General features: G+C 50.0%; 1 protein-coding gene across 1 annotated transcript in view; it reads left to right on the top strand.

Annotated features, from left to right (window-relative positions):
- The window catches only part of SPTB (spectrin, beta, erythrocytic), a 72368-nt gene that overhangs the window by 16637 nt on the left and 34440 nt on the right, over positions 1–21291 (top strand). The window contains exons 2-14 of the mRNA XM_012656099.1: positions 7277–7428; positions 8645–8818; positions 9821–9912; positions 10321–10401; positions 10748–10863; positions 11280–11392; positions 12180–12367; positions 14489–14606; positions 15301–15459; positions 16348–16650; positions 17290–17440; positions 18027–18897; positions 19973–20110. Of these exons, the coding sequence (XP_012511553.1) occupies positions 7277–7428; positions 8645–8818; positions 9821–9912; positions 10321–10401; positions 10748–10863; positions 11280–11392; positions 12180–12367; positions 14489–14606; positions 15301–15459; positions 16348–16650; positions 17290–17440; positions 18027–18897; positions 19973–20110 (2656 nt within the window). The remainder of the gene's footprint in view (positions 1–7276; positions 7429–8644; positions 8819–9820; positions 9913–10320; positions 10402–10747; positions 10864–11279; positions 11393–12179; positions 12368–14488; positions 14607–15300; positions 15460–16347; positions 16651–17289; positions 17441–18026; positions 18898–19972; positions 20111–21291) is intronic.

The raw sequence follows: 21291 nt of genomic DNA, 5'->3' as shown, positions 1-21291 counted from the left end.
TCTTTATGACATCTGTTGTTTCTTATGAAAGTAATATATGTTCACTGTAGAAATTTTGGAAAACATAGATAAGCAAGAAGAAGAAAAAAGGTCACCCACGATCTTACCCCCAGCTATAACAACAGCCAGCTTTAGTTTTTTCTATGCATATAGGTCTGCAAACTAGGATCGTATTATGCATGAGGTTTGATAATCTGAATTTTCCCTTAAAATGTATTATAATGTCCTGTCTCGTCATTGCAAGTTCTTCCACAACCTTATTAATATCCTCATTGCTATACCAAAAATATTAAATAATCCTCTGTTGCTGGTTATTTAGGCTGCTATTTTCAATTCTTGATAGCAGATTTTTAACAGAGAAAAGGAGAGGCAGGAAGCACACAGGAATATTATAGGAAGCGGTGGTAGCAATAAATAGATGGGCCCAGAAATGGGAGATTAAGATTCCAAAGATAAGATACTTCGACTTTACCACTTTACCATTTAGCTTGAGAACAGGCTCCTATTTTTAAAACAGCCCAGCTGGGGACTTTTGATGACAAACTTCCCAGAGGTGAGGCAGATACTAGAGTGGGTGGGGCCAGCAGCCCACGTGCTGCTTGACAAGCAGGGAGGAGGGAGGTTGAAGGAGGTGCCAAGGGGAAGCCTGGAGAAAGCATAACACCAGCAAGGGAAGAGCCTTATACTTTAAACTCCGGCAGGGAATCTTGAGAGGGCAAGACCTCGGAGAGCAGCCGCTGTGGTGTGGGGGAGGCTAGTGTACCTGGCTACCCACAGACCTCACTCTCTTTTTCGGTCCAGGGGTGGAGGGAGGGCTTCTGCCTCTTAAACCTTCCTCTCTCCCTTTCACTTCTGTTGTGGGCTCAGGGGGTTAAAGATGCTTGTGATTATTGCTGGGTGAAAAATCCCTAAGGCAAGGAAACACCTTGGAAGGAGGGAGAGAGAAAAAAAAATTTAATATTTTCTTTAGAAAAAGGAAAATGTAAAAAAAAAAGAAAAGAAGAAATGTATTTGTTTCTGTTTGAATAAGTTATATGTACACTCAGTGACTAAAACTCAAAAGCTATTAAAAGACAACTAATAAATTTTACTCCCATCCCAGTCTGCCGGACACCCAGTTCTTTGCCCACAACCTGTGCTAACCATTTCTTAATGTATCTTACCAGGAATATTTTACACATGTATAAGCAAAGGATCTATATGGGTTTTTTTCAGCCTTAGTTTTTCTTTTACTGTATACTGTTCTATGTTTTCTTTTACTTTATATGTCTTAAAGATTATATTAATATATATAAACAGCCACCTCATTCTTTTTACAGTTGTATATTAATAGTATTTCATTGTATGGACATATAATTTTAACTTAGCCAGTCCCCTATTGGTGGATATTCAGATGGTTTCCAATCTTCTGCTGTTTCAAAAAAATGCAGTGAATAAACTTGTGTGTAGATTATTTTGCAAATGTGCAAGTGTATCTAAAGGATAAATTGCTAGAAGTGGAATTTCTGGGTCCAAAAGCATGTGCGTTTGTAATTCTTATTGGTCTTGCCAAATTGCCTTTCATGGAGGTTGTTCCAATTATACCCTCTCCAGTAACTATGAATGCTTTTTTCCCCACATCATTGCCGACATAGCATTTTATCATACTTTCTCATCTTTGCCCGTCTGATAAGTGAAACATGGTGTCTTCTTGTACTTTCATTTTACCTTTTTGGCTTAGTATGAAAAACTTCAAACATGTGAAAATGAGACAAAAGTATAATGAACCATCCCTTACATTTAACAATTGTTAATATTTTGTCATATTTGCTTATCTATTTGGGGGGGTTGAAGTATTTTTAAAGTAAATTAAAGATCATCATGACATTTTATCCCTAATTTCTTTAGTATGTATCTCTGAAAAACATTTCCCTTCTAACCATGTACCATTATTACACCTAATAAAATGAATAATTCCCTAATATAATCTAATACCCACTTGATATTCAGATTTTCCCAGTTGTCTCAAAATGTCTTTTATAAAAAATTAGTTTGTTTAAACAAATTAAGGGCCATGTATTAGATCGTGTGTGTGTGTGTGCACCTTTAATCTGTAATTCTATTATGAGTAGCTTGAACAATTTTTTATACATTTAAGAGACATAATTTTCTTCTGTTAACTCTTTGGTTGCATTTTTGGTCTTTTCTTTGTTAAATCTGTAAGTGTTCTTTACATTTTAAGTAAACTAGCCCTTTGTGTTATGTGTTAGAAATATTTTCCTCATTTAACTTTGCTCATGATGTTTTATCCCACACAAATTTTTTTTTAATGTCGTTGAACTTTCAATTTTTTATTTTATGGCTTTTGGATTTTGTGTCGTATTTTGAAAGCCCTTCCCTCCACTAATAGTATAAAAACATTTACCATGATTGATTTTGGTATTTTTATGGTTTCATTTTTTTACCATAAATTTCAATTTATGGTAAAAATTTCAATTTTTGACCCAAATTAAATTTATCCTGGAGTATAAGGTATGAATTTAACTAACTTTTCCTGGATGGCCATCCAGTTTTGCCAACATCCCTTACTGAATAATCCGTCTTTCTCCTGCATGTTTGAAATGCCACTTTTATCAGATTGTAAATGCCTATCTGTACCTGGAACTACGTCTGTTCCATTGATATGTTCATCTTTTCATTTGCTAGTACAATACAGTTTTCCTATCAGTTGATACAGTTCTTTGATAGAAAAAACATCCGGGAAGGTTGGCTGATCTTCATTACTCTTATTTTTAAAATCATTCCTAGTTATTTGTGTTTGCTTATTTTACAATTAAGTTTTGAATCATTTGTCAAAATTTAAATTATATAACATAAATATATTTAAAATACTACTCTCTCTCTCTCTCTGCTCTTCTCATATATATATATTTTGTTTGTTTTGTTTTTTTGAAACAGAGTCTCGCTTGGTCACCCTGACTAGAGTGCAGTGGCATCATCACAGCTCACTGCAACCTCAAACTCCTGAGCTCAGGGAATCCTCCTGCCTCAGCCTCTGGAGTAGCTGGGTTTACGGGCATGCGCCACCATGCATAGCTAATTTTTTTCCTATTTTTAGTAGAGACGGGGTCTCGCTCTCACTCAGCTGGTCTCGAACTCCTGAGCTCAAGCTCAAGCTCCTCTTGCCTTGCCCTCCCTGAGTGCTAGGATTACTAAAAACATGAGCCACCGCACCAGGCCCTCAATATATATATATATTAATTTAGAATAAATTGATATTTGGGTGATACTGAGTTTTTAATTCAAGAACTCAGTGTGCCTTTCCATTTGTTCAAATTTTCTTATGTGTGCCTCGGAGACTTTGAAAGTTTTCTTTGTATAGATCTTGCACACTTATTTTGAGATGTAATCTGAAACATTTTGTCTCTTTATTATCACCAGGGGCCTTACAAATTCATATTTCAGGAAATGACCCTGCTACACCTTCAGTGGTCCTTTTTGCCTCTAGGATTAAATTTAAACTTCTTAGCCTCCCACTCAAGCCTCTCCACATCCTATCTAAAACCTATTTTCCCCACATTTTCTTCTTACCTGTAGCGACTAAGTAGTCTTTGAACAAGCTTCAACATTTTGTGCCTGTCTGCTTGGGCTCGTTCTGTCTCCTTGGCTGCCCTCGCCTTCTGACTGTCCAAAGTGGTTCTCTTCACACGTTCCCCCCTTTGACTACTCCAACTGGAAATGACCTCTCTCCTCTTGGACCCCTTGGGCATTAATTTGATAACAAAGCCAGTGTTACCTTGTGATAGCTTTTGTGTTATTAAAGTGAACTGCCATTTATTTCCTGTGTGCTTGCAAAATTAACTGTTTGTGAGTTTGGGTCTTGTTTCTCCACCTAGATCGTGAGGCCTTGTGGGGAGTGAGCCTGCCTTACCCCCCATCCCCACCTCACCCCATGCCCTGCGGCATCTAGGACAGGCCCTTGCACGCAGTAATAGCAGTGGTGATGGTAAGGAAGGTTCACATTACGGCATGCTTTCTGTGTGCCAGCACTGTCCGTGTGTGAACTCATGTATTAGTGGATAAATATGTGAGGGTTTTTGAGAGTTTTGGTGTTACAGGTCTATTTGACCTCAAACTAAACCTTCGAAGGGGGTGTAAAGAAAAGGTTGCTCAGTCATGATACCTGGTCAATAATTGCATCAGAGCTGATCAGGCAGGACGATGAGTTTTCTTAGGGGAAGCCCTAACACGTGGGGTGGGGAGGGCGATGAGGATGGCCACAGCCTGGGGAGGATGGCCACAGCCTGGGAAGGACGGGGAAAGGAAGAACAGAGAGGGATGGAGAGTCCCTGGGTTTGATGGCAGCAGAGGCTGTGAGCCAGTCCATGCTGGTGGGCTCACCCCCTTTCCTGCACCGACAAGGTTAGGGGTCTGGAAGGAAGGCCTGGCTCCTGGCAGGTCCTTGCTGAGGCCTCCTTTCCACAACAGGTCCCTCCAGGGTGGCCCGGGTCCCCTAGAGACAGCAGGCCCAGTGAACAGCCGCCTCTCCTCCTGTCCACACCACCAGGGTTCCCAGCCCAGCTGGCTCTGAGCCGCCCACCTCTCCTGCACTTGGACGGCTCCTGGGGAGCGTCTGGGCCACACTGAGTGAATGTGCTGAGCATGCTGGGGTGGAGCAGCCGAGCAAATGAGCTAATGGAAATTAATCCCCACCCCTGGGCCTTTTCTCTCCTTCTCATCATATTAGCCTCAGAATCTCTCCCATTCTCCATTCTCTCTCTGAGACACTGCAGAGTGTCTCAGGGTACTGGGGACTCTGGGCAGTTTCACCCCAGCCTTCAACTAACAGGCAGTCAGGAGGCCACCGCACCTGCGTTCTACACCTGCAGCTCTGGTGTTTTGGGGTCCAGGAGGCATCATTCACGTGTTGAAAACTGGGGAGGTCTAAGGGTGCTTTACAATAACTTCTGCACTGATAAATGTGCCCGCCCAGTGGCCTAGAATTAAATTCCACGTCCCTAGCTAGAAGCTCTTCCTTACCTTTTGCCAAGCGCAAATAAACAGGTCTCAGCACCCGTGTAATGAAATTTTTGGATTCTTAAAGACAGGAAAAGGAGGAAAGAAGAAAGGAGTGTAGCCTCTAAAGGAACTAAAAATTTCAGCCCTTTAGTCAAAGGCTGCACATCTGATTTGAAGGGATAGCCGCTTAAAGAACAGATCTGGTTTCTGGGGAAAGCACTGTGGCACTGTGGCGGGCTCTGTTGGATCCAGACATGCCCCAGAACAAATGCAGTTGCTTTCTGGCCAGTGCGTCATCCAAGCTTTAATTACGTTTTGCTGAAGCCTCCCTTGAAATCAGGGAAGTGGTTTAATTTGCTACTGACAAAAGAGTAAGAGTGATTTTCCCTCTGAAACTGCCCAGAGGCCCGGAGTGAATGAATGCTGTTTTAATTTTATTTAAGATTTGTTTCATCAGGAATATACTTTTCCTCTTGGAAGTCTCATTTAGATGACTGCCACAGAATTCTTCATATACATCTCAAACCCTGATCGTTGTCATATTTATAATAGAGTCTGTTTGCCTCAAGGATAGAGACCGTCTGTTCTTGAATTCCCCACCTCCACCCAGGGCCCACACCTGGTGGTGGTAGGTAAACATTTGCTGAATGGATGAACCTAACACTGAAATAGCCAGGAAGTAGGAAGGCATTTGATGCTGCGGTCTCAGGAACTGCCAGGATTATACCCTGGAGGCAGAACCGGCTGAGCTCCTCTTTTTGTTGTTAAATCAGGTATTTAATAATTTAAGAAGCCAGCCCTTCCACGGCCAGGGCTCAGCCCGAGCACACTGTCAGCGTCTCCCGTAGGGTTGACATCCCTCCTGGCTGGGCCATTCCAGTCTGTCCTGGCTGTGGCCTGCCCCCCCACGGGCCCTCCCCCAGTGCCCCTTCACAGCCCCCAGGCCCAGCCTCCCTGCTGGTCGGCTCCTGCCCTGAAGCTTCAAACCCAAGTGCCCAGAAGCCAATGGCCACAAACTGTTCACAAAACCAGAGTGAGGGCTCGCTCCTTCTCTCTCCTCTCCTTTTGTCTCTGTCTTGTTTCCTTTCTGCTGCTTCTCTCTTTTCCGCCTTCTCCCCTCCACCATTCCTTTCCCTCTTTTGGTGCCATCTCAGTCTCCTGTCCTCTCCACCATCTGCCCAAGCTTCCCCAGCCCTAACCTGGGCAGGTCAGCAGCATCGTTTGTACAGAGGTGCGAGGAAATGCCCCCCTGAGCTGGCGCAGCACGGGCCCGGGCTCGGCTTGGGCTGCTGCTGATTTAGAGTGAGGGTGTCCTATCACCTTCCCAGGGCTGAAGATCAAGAATCCCTCCTGCTACTCTGGGGGTAAGACAGCACAATGCAATGGGTAGCCCCCATCCAGGCCTCCATTGTCACTAGCCCCACGTGGATCCTACATTCTCCACAGCCTAACTGTCCCCTGGCTCACCATCCTCTCCCACCTACCAGGAACTCCTTGAGGGCAGGCAGTTTGTTTTACCTCTGTGTCATTAGGCCTGTCACATGATAGAAACTAAATAAATGTTCATACAGTCAGCCACGGTACAGCTATGGAGCACTGACTGCATGCCAGGCTGCAGGCCCTGGGGATAAGAGGTGAACAGGACAGACTTCCCCGGGCTCAAGGAGCCTCCAGTTTTACAGGAGGGAGAAGCCTTCAACTAATACTTGGAAATGCAAATGCAGGGATGGGGCACACAAGGCGAGACCCACCCAGCTGAGGGGGTCAGGAAAAGCTCTCCTGAGAAGCACCACTTACACTGTCTCTTAAAGGATGAATAGGAGTTCGGTGAAGGGGGTGGGGCAGAGTGGAAGGACCGAGAGAGCCTAGGAGGGACCTAGGTAGAGGGAGTATTTGTTGGCTGGACGGATGGATGTATGAGTGAACCTGGCATTGAAATCTGAGTTCGATGGCACAACAGTACAGAGCATTCTGACTGATACAGGGAAGCAGATGGCTGAATTAGGGGTGTCCTGATATTTTGCGTAGAACTCGGTGGCAGTAGGAGTGATCTCTCTGTTGCCTTTGTTCCAATGGCACGTGGATTGGTGTTGCTGAAAGCCTATGCTTTGACTGCAAATGCTCCCAGGAAGGGAGTGGGATGCATACATCAACGTCCTCCACCAAGCACAGGGGTGGATGGGGGGGACCCTGGGATTAAGGTAACACCCCTTGGCTCCGTGTCACATTAACCCTGCCAACCTCAGGTGCCTCACCCAAGACTTCTTTCTCCACCCAGATGAGCGGGAAGTTGTTCAGAAAAAGACCTTCACGAAATGGGTGAATTCCCACCTGGCCCGAGTGTCCTGCCGCATCACAGATCTCTACAAGGACCTGCGGGATGGACGGATGCTCATCAAGCTGCTGGAGGTGCTCTCTGGAGAGATGCTGGTAAGGCCCTTTGCGGTGCCACGGCCCCTCTCCCTGGGCCCTGGCACTGGTGCCACCAGCCCCTCTCCGGCAAAGGCATGGTGTAGGGACATCTTGCGTTCTCACAGCCTTCCAAGGTTTCTCTCTGCTCCTTTGGGAGGTTCCAGTCCTTACAATGTGAAGTATCTGTCTGGCTTACTGGATTCTCTGACCTCTTTCCAGAACTTCTTGTCCCCTTCTGACCACTCCCACCACTTCATGCTTCACCCAGAGGCCACGCAGAGCTATTGACTTTCTCACTGGGGTCTGGCCATCTGTGGCTGGCCTGCGACGCCCTGGCCCTTGGCCCCCTCACACGGGCTAGGATGCATCCTTCTTGGAACCAACAGGAAAGCAGGGAAGCTATTTTGCTGTGTGCTTTGCCACTCCTACCAGTGGACGTTTATGAGAGGCCCTCTCAGTTGTAACCCACCTGGCAGTACTGTTGCCCCGAAGGAGATGTAGATGAAGGGTTTCGTTTTGCTCAGCACAAAGAAAGCTTCGTGACCTTGGGCTTACCAGATAGGGCCCATTTTACCTCCATTTCCCCCATGTGTGAAATGAATGAAACCTGTACCTGATGAAGTACTCTGAGATTCTCGGGGTTTGAATGAAAAGGTACCGCGTTCTTCTGCTGCCTTTTCCACTCCAGGCTGAAGTTCTGCTGCTCAGCCTGTGCTGAAATTCCACTAGAGAGTTACCACGGGGACCCCTTCAGATGATGCAGTTGTCATCAGTGATGTTCCCCTGGAGATTTGGCTGGGGACAGTCAGGGAAGGGAGGAGGTTGGTTGGCAGGGCTGAACCTGTTATCAATCACCAAGCTAAAAGCCACTGTGATTGCTGACTGGCTGTAAACAGTTCTTAGAACTGTGCCTGGCACATCATAAGGGCTCAATTAGCTATCTGTTGTGTTATTGTGTTTGAAGACCATTTATTACCCCCTTGGAAGGTTTTGTTCAGACCCAGAAGGGCACCAGTGCAGCCTGGTTGCAGAGCTCTGGGTGCTTGAGGGAGGGAACCTCTGAACTTTGCTGAAAGGAAGGGATTGAAAAGTGTCAAGGAGTGACCGTGAGACTTGGAGTTTGGCCAGGAGGGTGGATGGGAGGTGCTGATGACAGAAGCTGGTCAGGCTGCAGCTGCCTCTGGGGCAACCGTGCAGCCCTTTCATGCCCACGGGGGCCACTGCTGTCCTCCAGCCCAAGCCCACCAAGGGGAAGATGCGCATCCACTGCCTGGAGAACGTGGACAAGGCCCTCCAGTTCCTCAAGGAGCAGCGCGTGCACCTGGAGAACATGGGCTCCCATGACATCGTGGACGGCAACCACCGCCTGGTCCTGGGCCTCATCTGGACCATCATCCTCCGCTTCCAGGTGGGTTAGCAGGGGCAGAGGCAGTCAAGGGGGGCTCTCAATGCTGGACAGGGCTTGGGAATCTTATAAAATGGTGACTAGAGTGTTAGTGCACATTCTAGGAGGCTAGAAACCTATCCGAAGGGACAGTGCTCGTAGGAAGGAGTAACCGTCTTCTGCATCACCCCAATGGCTGATGCTCAGGGCAAGCTGCTCAGTCAGTCGTGTAGTCTTTTGAGGGAGAAGATGGAAATTAATTAGTAGCTGGGTTGAGATCTGGCTGGAAGATCTTCCTATTCATAGCCACTCCCCCGACATGTGTAACTTCTTGGTTTTGGAAATAATTTGATTCAGAAATTGCAAAAATAGTACAGAAGATCTGCTTTTATAGTTTCCGATCAGAAAGTTTTCTCACCCTGAAATTCGAAGTCCAGATTATTTGTAAGGAAATTTAGAAAGGGTGAGAGAAGGAAAACAGGGCCTGGCACCTGCTGGTTTGGAGACAGAAAGAACCTAGCCCAAGGAGGCGAGGGCAGGAGGAGCAGATAGCACACGACTCACAGACCAAGCACCTCATCCACATCGCCCTGGATGTCCGACTTACTCTCCGTGAGTGGTAAGATTAAGGCATAATAGTAGCAGAATCTGGAAGAATGAAAAGGCAAAAGGAACTGCTAAAGAAGATACTGCCCAACACTCACATCGTTCCCCAGCCTTGCAGGGCGTTGTACCTCCAGAGGAGGAATCGGGGCGTCTCATTGTTGTCTTGGTGTCCTGTTAGGGTTATCCAAGTAGAACTGTCTCTCATGACGCAAGGAAGCTGTGCCCGCGCCGTTCTGGCTGACGAGGCAGGGAAAGGGCCTGCTGGGACCCGGGCCTCAGGCCGTGTCCCTGCAGAGCTGGCGCTGCTGACGGATGGCTGCGGGGTGTGGGGGAAGAGGAGGGCAGCTTCCTGGGGAAAGCAGGCAGGCTCAGATCCAGATGCAAATCCACTTCAAATCTCTCTCATTCTGCCACCCTCAGATTCAGGACATTGTTATCGAAACTCAGGAAGGCCAGGAGACACGCTCAGCCAAGGACGCGTTGCTGTTATGGTGTCAGATGAAGACAGCGGGGTATGCCCTGGGATCCAGCCTTTGTCACGTTCTCCCCCCACCCCCCTGCCCGAGCCCCTGGCTCCCTGCAAGCACTGCCATCCCAAGGGACACTAGACATCGTCACCCAGAACTGCAGCTGCTTCAGTGTAATTAACGCCCCATCTGCCCTGACCTGATTCTTCGGGCTGGGATGCAGGATTCTTTCCCAAAGTCACCTGCCGTCAGGCCGTGGGGTCTGTCTGATGTGCAGGTTCACATCTTATAGGGGAGCCTCTCTGTGTCACTTAGCTTCTGTCCCCTTATGTTGAAGCGGTTCAAGAAGGGACAGGTCCCTCTTCTGCTGGAGTATTCGCCCTCAGTTTGTATACTTGTTTGGGGCCATGGAAGAATCTAGTTCTTAGTTCTTAATGTTTCTCTTGGATGCAGCTACCCCCGTGTCAATGTCACTAACTTCACCTCCAGCTGGAAGGATGGCCTGGCCTTTAACGCCCTGATACACAAGCACCGGTAAGAGGGAGGGGACGGCCACGGGACTGACTGAGACAGCCGCCCTGAGGCATTCGGACACATTGCACTTAACACTGAGTCACAGGATTGTTACCTCTGCTGTTCCTTCTCCTTTCCCCCTTGGGATCCCATAGCGGCCCTGCTTCCCTTAGGCCCCAGTCACACCTGCTGCCCACTTCCTCGTGTGCCTGGGGCTCACACCTGCCCCTCTGTCCTGCTCCCGTCTCCTCCTTTCGCTGCTCCTGCCCTGCCATGCCTGCTCAGTGTCTTTGCTCCATGCTGGGGCTGCCCTGACCCAGGGGGATGCTGTGGCCGCTCCCTTTTCACAGTCCAGCTTTGTCCCCAGGCCCGACCTGATTGACTTTGATAAGCTGAAGGACTCCAATGCCCGCCACAACCTGGAGCACGCGTTTGATGTGGCCGAGCGACAGCTGGGCATCATCCCGCTCCTTGACCCAGAAGGTGAGCCACACCGGCCTGGCCAGCCCCTCGCTGAGGCCATGGGAGATGGCGCTTGCTGAGCTAGAAGGAGCCAGACTGACGGGGCTCCCAGAAGCCGGTCCAGGTGCTGGGCGGGCTGTGGGCACAGCCGCCGGGCCAGGCTGTGCTCGGGGCCTGCTCCGCAGCTCCAAGCTGGTTCCCAGCGCCTCACCTGGCCTATTCGGAGGTCTGTAGTGGACTTCAGATCCCTCTTCTTTTCTTCTTTCATAATTTGTGATCCTGATGCGGATTCCGTCACTCCCTTCCATTCCTGCCCCAGTGGTTGTCACTTCCTGGCTGTGGTCGAACTTTGTGCTGGAGGAGTGGAGGGTGAGCCCTCTGGGCCGGACCTTTCTGCTTCCAGTTTGGTCCTTAGACTGCACCCTTTCCCCTTACAGATGTCTTTACAGAAAACCCTGATGAGAAATCCATCATCACCTATGTGGTGGCATTTTACCACTACTTTTCCAAGATGAAGGTGCTGGCAGTGGAGGGCAAGCGTGTCGGCAAGGTACCAAGCTGTTCTGGAATCAGAGTGTCACCCTTTCCCTGTTTGCCATGGCGAGATCCAGACCGAGGGGCTCCCTTTGTGTCCTAAAAGCTTCATGCCTGGGCCCTCAGCTGTGGTGGGGGGTGCAGATCATCCACCCTCGACTTGCTCCAAAGCTGACCTTTGGCACATTGATGGCTCTGTGCCTGTCTTCCACCCAGAGACCTGTGTCTCATAAACATTCCTATAGGAACCAATATGGGCTTTTATTTGAGTTGTTTATTGTGGCTGCAGACCACTTAGGGGCCCACGGTGTGCCAGGAGCTCAACCCTCTGTATAGACCCCTATGACACATTCCAGTCCCCTGCTAGGCGCATAGCTCCTTGTTTCTCATTTGTCTCTGTGTGCCTGGTGTTTAGCAAAGACAGTGTCTGGCAGCCTCGATTCTTCATAAACATTTTAAAATAAAACCCTGGCCCCCCTAGTGGCTGGCATCCTGGCACAGCAAGCTTATCAAACTTTTATAGGGTTGGGGAGCGGGGAAGCTGGTCCCAGATCCTAGCAGGGCCAGCTCCCTGCTGCCTGCCAGTGCAAGAGGAGGGCTTCGCCCACTTCCAGTCCACTCCTCCTGCCCTGGCCACAGTCTTGGGCTCAGGGAACAAACCTAACCTAGAACACTCCAGAGCTTGACAGGTGGGAGCCTCATTTCAGGGTCCCTTGATTATGGTCCTCATTGGTGGTCTCTTTGGCAGCTTCATGGGTGGCAATGTCCTTCTGATGACAATGAATAATAAGGTGATTCCTTAGGTCATCGACCATGCCATTGAGACTGAGAAGATGATTGAAAAGTACAGTGGGCTAGCTTCGGACCTGCTCACCTGGATCGAGCAGACCATCACCGTCCTAAACAACCGCAAGTTTGCCAACTCGCTGACTGGCGTCCAGCAGCAGCTGCAGGCCTTCAGCACTTACCGCACTGTGGAAAAGCCACCCAAGTAAGGGCCCTGGCACTCGGGAGGGTGGTATTCAGGGGCTGAGAAACTGACCGCCAAAAGGTAGAGCCGGGTTCTGGGCCTTAGGAGATATATCCATAAGTACATCCTCGAGGTTAGAGAGCTGCACCCCCCTGTCACCTAGCTCAGGCCCCTCTTCACCACCCCACCCCCAAGCCATCAGCTTATAGGAAACCCCAACACATAGCCAAAGAAAGTGGCTCCTCCCAGATCCCTGATGAAGAGCAGGAGGGAATCTCGGGCTTTTGGGTTTCTTTGAAGACCCTGTGCTGGAAAGCTTCACTCTTGTCTGCCCACTGAGCTACGGGTTTGCTTCTGGTGATGACCTTTGTGTTCTTGGCCCCTGAGACCTCTGTGTGGACCTTATGGATAATCGAGTACATCCTTCTTTTCCCCTCCCATCTGTCACTGCTCAGCAACAGAGTGCTTAGCTTGCTTCTTAGCCAGTGTGCGTGGGGCCTGTGTGTATATGCATGCTCACACACGTGCATACACACATGCACACACATGCACATATGTGCATGTGCAGCAGTTCACACACACCACCATGCACACATGCACATACATACAGCCAGGCATACACATGTACACTCACACATACAACCATGCACTCACACATGCATGCACACATGCATACAGACAACCATGCACACACATGCACATATGTGTACACACAGCTATGCACATATGTGCACACACAGCAGTGCACACACACCACCATGTACACATGCATATACAGCCATGCATACACATGTACACACACAACCATGTATGCACTCACACATGCATGCACACATGCACATATGTATTCACACAACCATGCACATATGTGCACACACAGCAGAGCACACACACCATGCACACATGCCATACAGCCATGCATACACATGTATATGCACACACACAAACATGCACAACCATGTGTGCACTCATACGTGCACATATGTATGCACACATGCACATATGTGCACACAGCCATGCATGCATACACACAAACATGCACACATGTACATATATGCACATGGGGCATTCCAGCTAGTCTGCTGTTAGCTTGTCCAGCTCTCCTGAAACAGATTCCTAGCTCATCGGTGGTACCCTCTGCTTGTTCCTCCCTGCCCCCCACACTCTCCATTCATAACTCTCAAACAGAGAAAGATGAGACACCAAGTCTAGGATGTACTATAAACAAGTGTCTGGTTTCTGGTTTGACACTAACCCACTTTTAAAGTCCTAAATTCAATACAGATAACATCCCCTGTGAGTCTACCAGCCACCACACACGGGTATTATCTCTTGGCTGTATAGACAGTGCCTCAGGGCCACAGCCCACTGAAGTAGCTCTGTGGGGCTATGAGCACTGAGATCTATTAGGCTGGGCTCAGGGTGGGGACTTTGCATTTAGCTGCTCTCTGACTGCCATGTCAAAGATGCAGAAGTGGGTGGACATTTGGATACTCACAGAAATGAGAAAACTCCCAGTTACCTGGAGCTTGGACCCTACGTGCTAGACATCCATCCTGCTGCCAATTCTCTCTCCAACACCCACAATCCTCCCAGAGCCCAGCCTTTCCTGACCCCTTGGAAGCATCTGGCTCTCGGACTTGTCGGGAAATCCAGCTATTAGGACTCACGTGAGTGCCGCTTCCAGGGCACTACGCTCTGCTGTTACGTGGGTAATGCTGCTGCTAAGGCTGTATCGATTCATTCAGTAGCAAACTGACTGGAGAGATAGTCAGATGCTTCCCTTGTTTGCAGAATAGAGACAGTTTCTTTGTATTGATTGGTAAAACTGGAAATTTCCAGATGTTTCCAGAATACTTCAGTTAGCCATTCCCTTGTGGAAGCAGATGCTAAATGCTGCGATAGCCATTCTGTTTTCTCTGGTTTGTTTTGTAAAGACCCAAACCCCTATTAGATCTCAGTTGGAGAGAATGATAGCTCTAACAGGTAATTAGACCTATAGATTCTCTACTTTTTCTGTGTTTTTAAGGGAAATATGCTTTGCTATCCAAGCTCCAAGATGCCAGGGTTCCATGTTGACTTCAGCAAAAAATTTGGCCAGGGATCTTGACAACAATGTCCCTACTTCTGTTTTCTTCACAGGTTTCAGGAGAAGGGGAATCTGGAAGTCCTGCTCTTCACCATCCAGTCCCGGATGAGAGCCAACAATCAGAAGGTGTACACGCCCCACGATGGGAAGCTAGTGTCTGACATCAACCGGGTACGGCAGCGCTTTCCGTTCCGTGTTGCCAGTGGGTCGACTGAGTTCCCGATGAAGGCACAGGGAATGGTCACTGGACCAGGTTAACCCAGCCCACTTTCTTTGGTGTTTTTTTTTTTTTTTCTTTCTTCTTTCCTTCGGTGTTGTTAATCCCATGCTGGCTATTTGGGGGAGTTATCTGAACCTGGTCTGAGAGGTCAGACTCTACCCACCACCCTTCTATTCAGCCCCCTGTTCAGATGCCCTGAGCCTGTTTTTTAGAGTCAGTTTTATAGTCTTTCTTCTCTAGGACCTTGAGTTTATCTTTAAATATGGAATATTAACTACTTATAACAGAAAGGAGATGCCTTACGACGTTTCAGAGATGTGGAGACTTAACACTACCTGGAAGTTCTAATCGAATTTTAGTCCATAAGAATTTATTGAGCAGAGAGGTGAAAAACATTATATTAAGTCAAGAGTCTGAGGCTAGTTTAGGAGAAGAGGGAACTGGGGGGTCATGCCAGTGCTCCCTGAATCTTTGGTGGGCCCAGAATGAAAGCTTTCTATTGGCCTTTAATCTGCCACCACCTCACCTATGAGCATCAGGCCTACCTAGATTCCGGAAATCACTCAGTGTCGGGTGAAAGAGATGGGGCCCCAAAACCCAGGTGTTTCTCCTGTGCCCCAAGAATTCTCATGCCCCTCTCCGCAGGCCTGGGAAAGCCTGGAGGAGGCCGAGTACCAGCGGGAGCTGGCCCTGAGAAACGAGCTCATTCGGCAGGAGAAGCTGGAGCAGCTGGCCCGGCGCTTTGACCGAAAGGCCGCGATGAGGGAGACGTGGCTCAGTGAAAACCAGCGCCTCGTGGCCCAGGTAGTGGGGGACACGCCAGGGAGTGGCAGGAGAGGGGAAGTTCCTCAGCACCCCCAGCCCTGGGCTGGGCTGGAGGCCGAGCTGGCTTCTCGCAGCTGCTCCCCACACCTTGCAGCCCAGCTCCTGCGATCGGGTGGATCTACATTTGCATCTGAGGAAGAGTCTCCAGGATTCATTAAGTCTAATTGTTGGGAAAGAGATTCATAGTCCAGAACTGGCCCTTGAAGTTGTCTTATGTGGGCCAGGAGCATCAACGAAAGCTGGAGTTTGAGTCAACGTTAATAATGGTTCTCTGGGGATATGGTGAAATCACAGAGTGCACCTTGTCGGTGTCACACGTGCCTTTTGAACTCTGGCCTCTGGGGCCACAGCATGTTTCACTAGCTAGGAATCGACCCCAGGGCTGATTCTCCATCAGAGCATCTGTTCCCTCCTACCCAAAGCTTGGAATCAAATTAGATTCTGTCCAGAAGGGGCATAGCAAGTGTCCTGGTGCATTGGAGAGTGTATGCGCTCCCCAGATAGCACATGGGCAAACCATTTGTTTGCAGCTGCATGTGGGAAGCGGCCCCTTCCTCCCCAGAATCAGGCCCACCCAAGGCAGGGTGGGGAGTGCCAGCAGGTCGCCAAAGGGCTCTGTTAGTAACGCACAGGTAGCATTACCCACACATGTGGCACAGGGGGTAAGGTCATGAGCTTCTAGAGGTTCTTGCAAAGTGTTAATTTTGGGAACTTGACTCTGATAAGTCAGGCTGTACCAAGCAGGCAGAACTAGCTCATTTTGGTAATGGGTTTTCCCGTCTAGCAGTTGTTCAGAAGCCTTGCCCTGCTTTTGTGGGTGAGCCGGGGGGTATCCGACTGAGCTGCTGTGTTTTCCCTGCGGGGCAGGATAACTTCGGGTATGACCTGGCAGCCGTGGAGGCCGCCAAGAAGAAGCACGAGGCCATCGAGACTGACACAGCTGCCTACGAGGAGCGGGTGAGGGCCCTGGAGGACCTGGCCCAGGAGCTGGAGAAGGAGAATTACCACGACCAGAAGCGCATCACGGCCCGCAAGGACAACATCCTGCGCCTGTGGAGCTACTTGCAGGAGCTGCTGCGGTCCCGGCGCCAGCGGCTGGAGACCACCCTGGCACTGCAGAAGCTCTTTCAGGACATGCTGCACAGCATTGACTGGATGGACGAGATCAAGGTGGGCCTGCGGTTAGCATATGCCTCCTCAGACACCTCCCGCCAATCACATCCCTGAGTCAAAATGGAGAAAACAGAGGCAGCACAGTGTCTGCTGCTTGGCTCACTCTGCCCCAGGGAGATGACACCAGCCCCAGTCCATGCTATTCTCAATGACCAAGAAACCTTGGGTTCATGGAAGCACAGGTGCCAACCTTCAGGGCCTTGAAGAGATAGGCATTAATCAGAAGCCGGGAGAATCAGGCTCTGAGGAATTGCAATTTGACTCTGGTTAGAATCCAGCCCTGCCAGCCTAGGGGCAGCCCAAGAAGTCTGAATTCTCCTCTCCCTCTACTGCAGTGGGTCTCAACTGAGGACGCACATCAGACTGACCCTGGAGCTCACTAGAAATACACATGCCCAGGCTCCAACCGTGCGACAGATGTGGTAGATAAGCGTGGGGCTTCCGTGAGACATCCCATGGATGATTCTGATGGGCACCCCCAGTGGCCCTCCTGCTCTGTAGCTTTTCCGTCCCAAGCAGCGGCTGTTTTCTGACCCACCCTGGCTCAGACACCCTGGCCACGCCCTTTGCAGGGTCTCTTCTCCTGATGTATAGGTGGCTTCACTTCTTGTTCCCTCTGCCTGTCTTCTCTGCCAGGCTCACCTCTTGTCTGCCGAGTTTGGGAAGCACTTGTTGGAGGTTGAAGACTTACTACAGAAGCACAAGTTGATGGAAGCCGACATCGCCATCCAAGGGGACAAAGTGAGGGCCATCACTGCGGCTACCCTGCAGTTTGCTGAGGAGAAAGGTGAGGCCCAGGGTGTCTCTCTGTTGAGGCCTCTGATGCCAGCACTCCACCTTAGATAAATCTCCAGGAACAAGAAGAATTCTGCTTCTTCCATCAAGTAATGGTATAAGAAAGAAGCTTGAGGGATAGCAGAACTCTCCAGAGAGCAGGGAACTGCTTTGGTAACCTATAATCAGAAAGGCATTTGTAAGCACGGAGGAGGCCTTCTCCATCTCTCATTCTCCTTGCTAGTTCTGAGTTATGACTAAGACAATTTAGGTTTCTAGTTTTTGGTCTTAAATAGGAGACCTCACTGCCCCCCCTGTAGGATTACCTTGAAGTATATAATCTGAGCTTTTTAAAAAATAACTTCATGTTGTGCATTTCTACTGAGAACTGACCCAGCTTTTAATTTTTCTTATTTCTGAAGTTTAGTGGGAGCTAATTATAAAGAATCTGGCCTGCAGGGACCCCGTGCCTCTAATCCTAAAGCCCTAGTGACATGGCAGCTTCTGGATTGTGTGGTTCTAATCTGGAAACCAACCAGAAGCTTGCCCATAAGTGAAGCCCTTGCCCCCTTTGTCCTCCCTCCTCCTCTTCCTCCCAGGGTACCAGCCATGTGACCCCCAGGTCATCCGGGACCGCATCAGCCACCTGGAGCAGTGCTTTGGGGAGCTGAGCAACATGGCAGCTGGGCGCAAGGCCCAACTAGAGCAGTCCAAGCGACTCTGGAAGTTCTTCTGGGAGATGGATGAGGCTGAGAGCTGGATCAAGGAGAAGGAGCAGATCTACTCCTCTCTGGACTATGGCAAGGACCTGACCAGTGTGCTCATCTTGCAGCGCAAGCACAAGGCCTTTGAAGATGAACTCCGCGGGCTGGGTACTCACCTGGAGCAGATCTTCCAGGAGGCCGAGGGCATGATCGCACGCAAACAGTTTGGGCACCCGCAGATCAAGGCCCGCATCACAGAGGTGTCGGCCCAGTGGGACCAGCTGAAGGAGCTGGCTGCCTTTCGCAAGAACAACCTCCAGGATGCTGAGAACTTTTTCCAGTTCCAGGGCGATGCGGATGACCTGAAGGCCTGGCTACAAGATGCCCACCGGCTGCTCTCGGGTGAAGATGTAGGGCAGGATGAAGGGGCCACACGGGCCCTGGGGAAAAAGCACAAGGACTTCCTGGAGGAGCTGGAAGAGAACCGCTTGGTGATGGAGCACCTGGAGCAGCAGGCCCAGGGCTTCCCCCAAGAGTTTCGGGATTCCCCAGATGTGACCAATCGGCTGCAGGCCCTCCAGGAGGTCTACCAACAGGTGGTGGCCCAGGCGGACCTGCGTGGACAGAGGCTGCAGGATGCCCTGGACCTGTACACAGTGTTTGGGGAGACCGACGCCTGTGAGCTGTGGATGGGCGAGAAGGAGAAGTGGCTAGCTCAGATGGAGATCCCAGACACCCTGGAGGACCTGGAGGTCGTGCAGCACAGGTCAGAGCTGGCTCATCTTTTCCTCACCTCCCACCTGGTTTGATAACAGCTTCTGGATCAACAGGGGTCTCTTTAAGAGGTCCTGGGGTGTCCTTTATTGCAAAGCCAAGGCATTGGGAGTCACAACTTCTATGATGACTCTGTGGCTTTGAGTACTTCACCCACTGGGGCCTTGGGTTCCTCAAACAAAAGAGAATTTTCTAGTCCAATTATTCAATTGCCTTTCAGCTACAGCAGTCTTTTCCCAAACTAGTTGTGTGTGGAACATCCATGTAACACAGAGGAAAAGTGGAACTTCCCTGGATAAGGGGGCTGAGAGGCTGGGACCCCACTAGCTCTAGCTTTCTGTGACAGTCCCTAAGCCACAGAACTTAGAGAGGCCACAGAGACCAGTTTGCAAACCACCTGTCCGCAAAGCTGCTCTTACTCCCGGTGTTCCAATTCCATCAGCACTGCGATGGGAGGCATGCCTGGGTCTATGCAGCATCTCAGCAGCCCAAGCACAGAATCCAGGTAGTCCAGGAGGAGGAGAGGCCACTCCCTGGAGCAGTGCCAAGGTGGTCCTGCCCTGATGCTGGAGAGTCCTGGCCTCTTACCTTCAGAAGCACAAATCCCCCTCCCCTTGGCATCTCTCCCTTGTCCTACCCAGGAATGGAGCGTCTGGCTGGGGAGGGTATCCTTTGGGTCAAGGTGGAATCAGGGTCCAAGAGCAGCAGCTGGGACACTGGGGACCTGGCAGGTGACCCTTGTGGCAATTGACACCCCCCTAAACACCCTGCAACCGCTTTTCAGCCCTCCCTCCCCTTCACACTTTTCTGTTGCACCAGAAGGCTGTGTAGTAAGTAACCGGCTCTCTCCTGGCCTGGTCCAGACAATGGTAAACCATGGAATTGGATGGTGAACCAGAGAGGCGGGTGTGCCAGCACATGCATCTCCTTTCTCCCCCTCACCTGGGCAAATGGGCTCGGGGTGGAAGGAGAAAGCAAGAGCTACGCGTTCTGGAGACCAGGGGGCCACTGTCAAGGAAAGGTCTGCTGCTGTCTCATTGGTCCTTGCTTTCCTCTCTCTATACCAGGTTCGACATCCTGGACCAGGAGATGAAGACTCTGATAACTCAGATTGATGGCGTGAACCTCGCTGCCAATAGCCTAGTAGAGAGCGGCCACCCGCGCAGTGGGGAAGTCAAGCAGTATCAGGACCACCTGAACACCAGGTGGGGTGTGAGTGGGGCTAGGGGCTGGGGACATTGTCTCCCGGCACCTGACACCCCCAGGGGGGCATGGCCCCATATTCAGGCCACCTGCTACACACGGCCACGTGTACACTCTCAATGCACCTGTCTTTCTCAGCCACTGTCTCCTTCCTAGTAGCAGTGGAGCAAGGAGAGGACCACAGTGGTGAACAGCTCAGGGAGGGAGAGAGACAGGCTTCAGTGCTGTGCCTGGGGAGAAGGGGGTATGTGTATGTGTGACAGAGGGGACATTCTGAGTGTGCACGCAGTTAGAATCAGGCCATATGGTTCTCAGGCCATGTTTCCCTGGACATTCTTGGGCAGGGAAAATTGCTTTCTGAGAGCTCTTAAGTACTGTCCGTAAAAGAATGCTCCCGCCTGTGCCAAAATGCAGCATCAATAATGAGGCTGGCTTGAACGAAGAGGGGAATTAGCAGGGAGCCTTGAGCAAGCTTTGTGGCCGGAACAAAAACCAGGCCCCGAGGAGCCTTTAGAGAAGGGGTGCTTTCAGTGTGGGGCATAATTGCCCATTAGTTCCTAGAGGATCTTTGAGGACAGAGCAAATGTCCGTGTTCCCTGTTTTCACCCTGGGCCCTGCACGTGCAATGGCACGTGGCCACTACCTCCCCATTACCCCGGCCCCTTCCCCACACTTGTGCCTGAGCCTCGCCCTGCCTGAGGCAGTCGGGGGGGCGGGCTTAGGGAAGACTCAGTTGTAAAGGGAAGGATCGTTACGGTGGAGAATCTGCTGGCAGCCTACGGAGAGGCAGGGGGTGACCGGGACACTTTGGAGCCACTAGACTGGGGCTGATTGTTTCAGTGTTGAAAGATGGGGGCTGCAGGTCAGGAGATTGCTCTGCAAGTCTGACGTTTATACAGAGGAGGAGGACTCTCCTTTAGGCTTGTAGATAATGGGTTTGTGTGAGTGTGTGTGTGTGCATGTGTGTGAGAGAGAGCGATTGAGAGATTATTGCAATTGCTGCTTAATTCAGGAAACTAGAGCAGCTCCAAACCAGAGAAACTTCAGACAGGAAGAACTTGTCAGCTATACCATGAGCTATAGTCTGAGAATGTCGATCTTTACACACCCTTAAACTGTGCCTCATCCCAAGTGAAAAACATCAGTGCACCTGCCATCCTTAGGCGAGAAAAACCCTGAGGCA

This window comes from Propithecus coquereli, unplaced genomic scaffold (assembly GCF_000956105.1).
Source record: "Propithecus coquereli isolate 6110/MARCELLA unplaced genomic scaffold, Pcoq_1.0 Scaffold5, whole genome shotgun sequence".
In the NCBI taxonomy this organism is placed as follows: domain Eukaryota; kingdom Metazoa; phylum Chordata; class Mammalia; order Primates; family Indriidae; genus Propithecus; species Propithecus coquereli.
The sequence above is the reverse complement of the archived record's forward strand: the minus strand, read 5'-3'. Positions and strand labels throughout refer to the sequence as shown.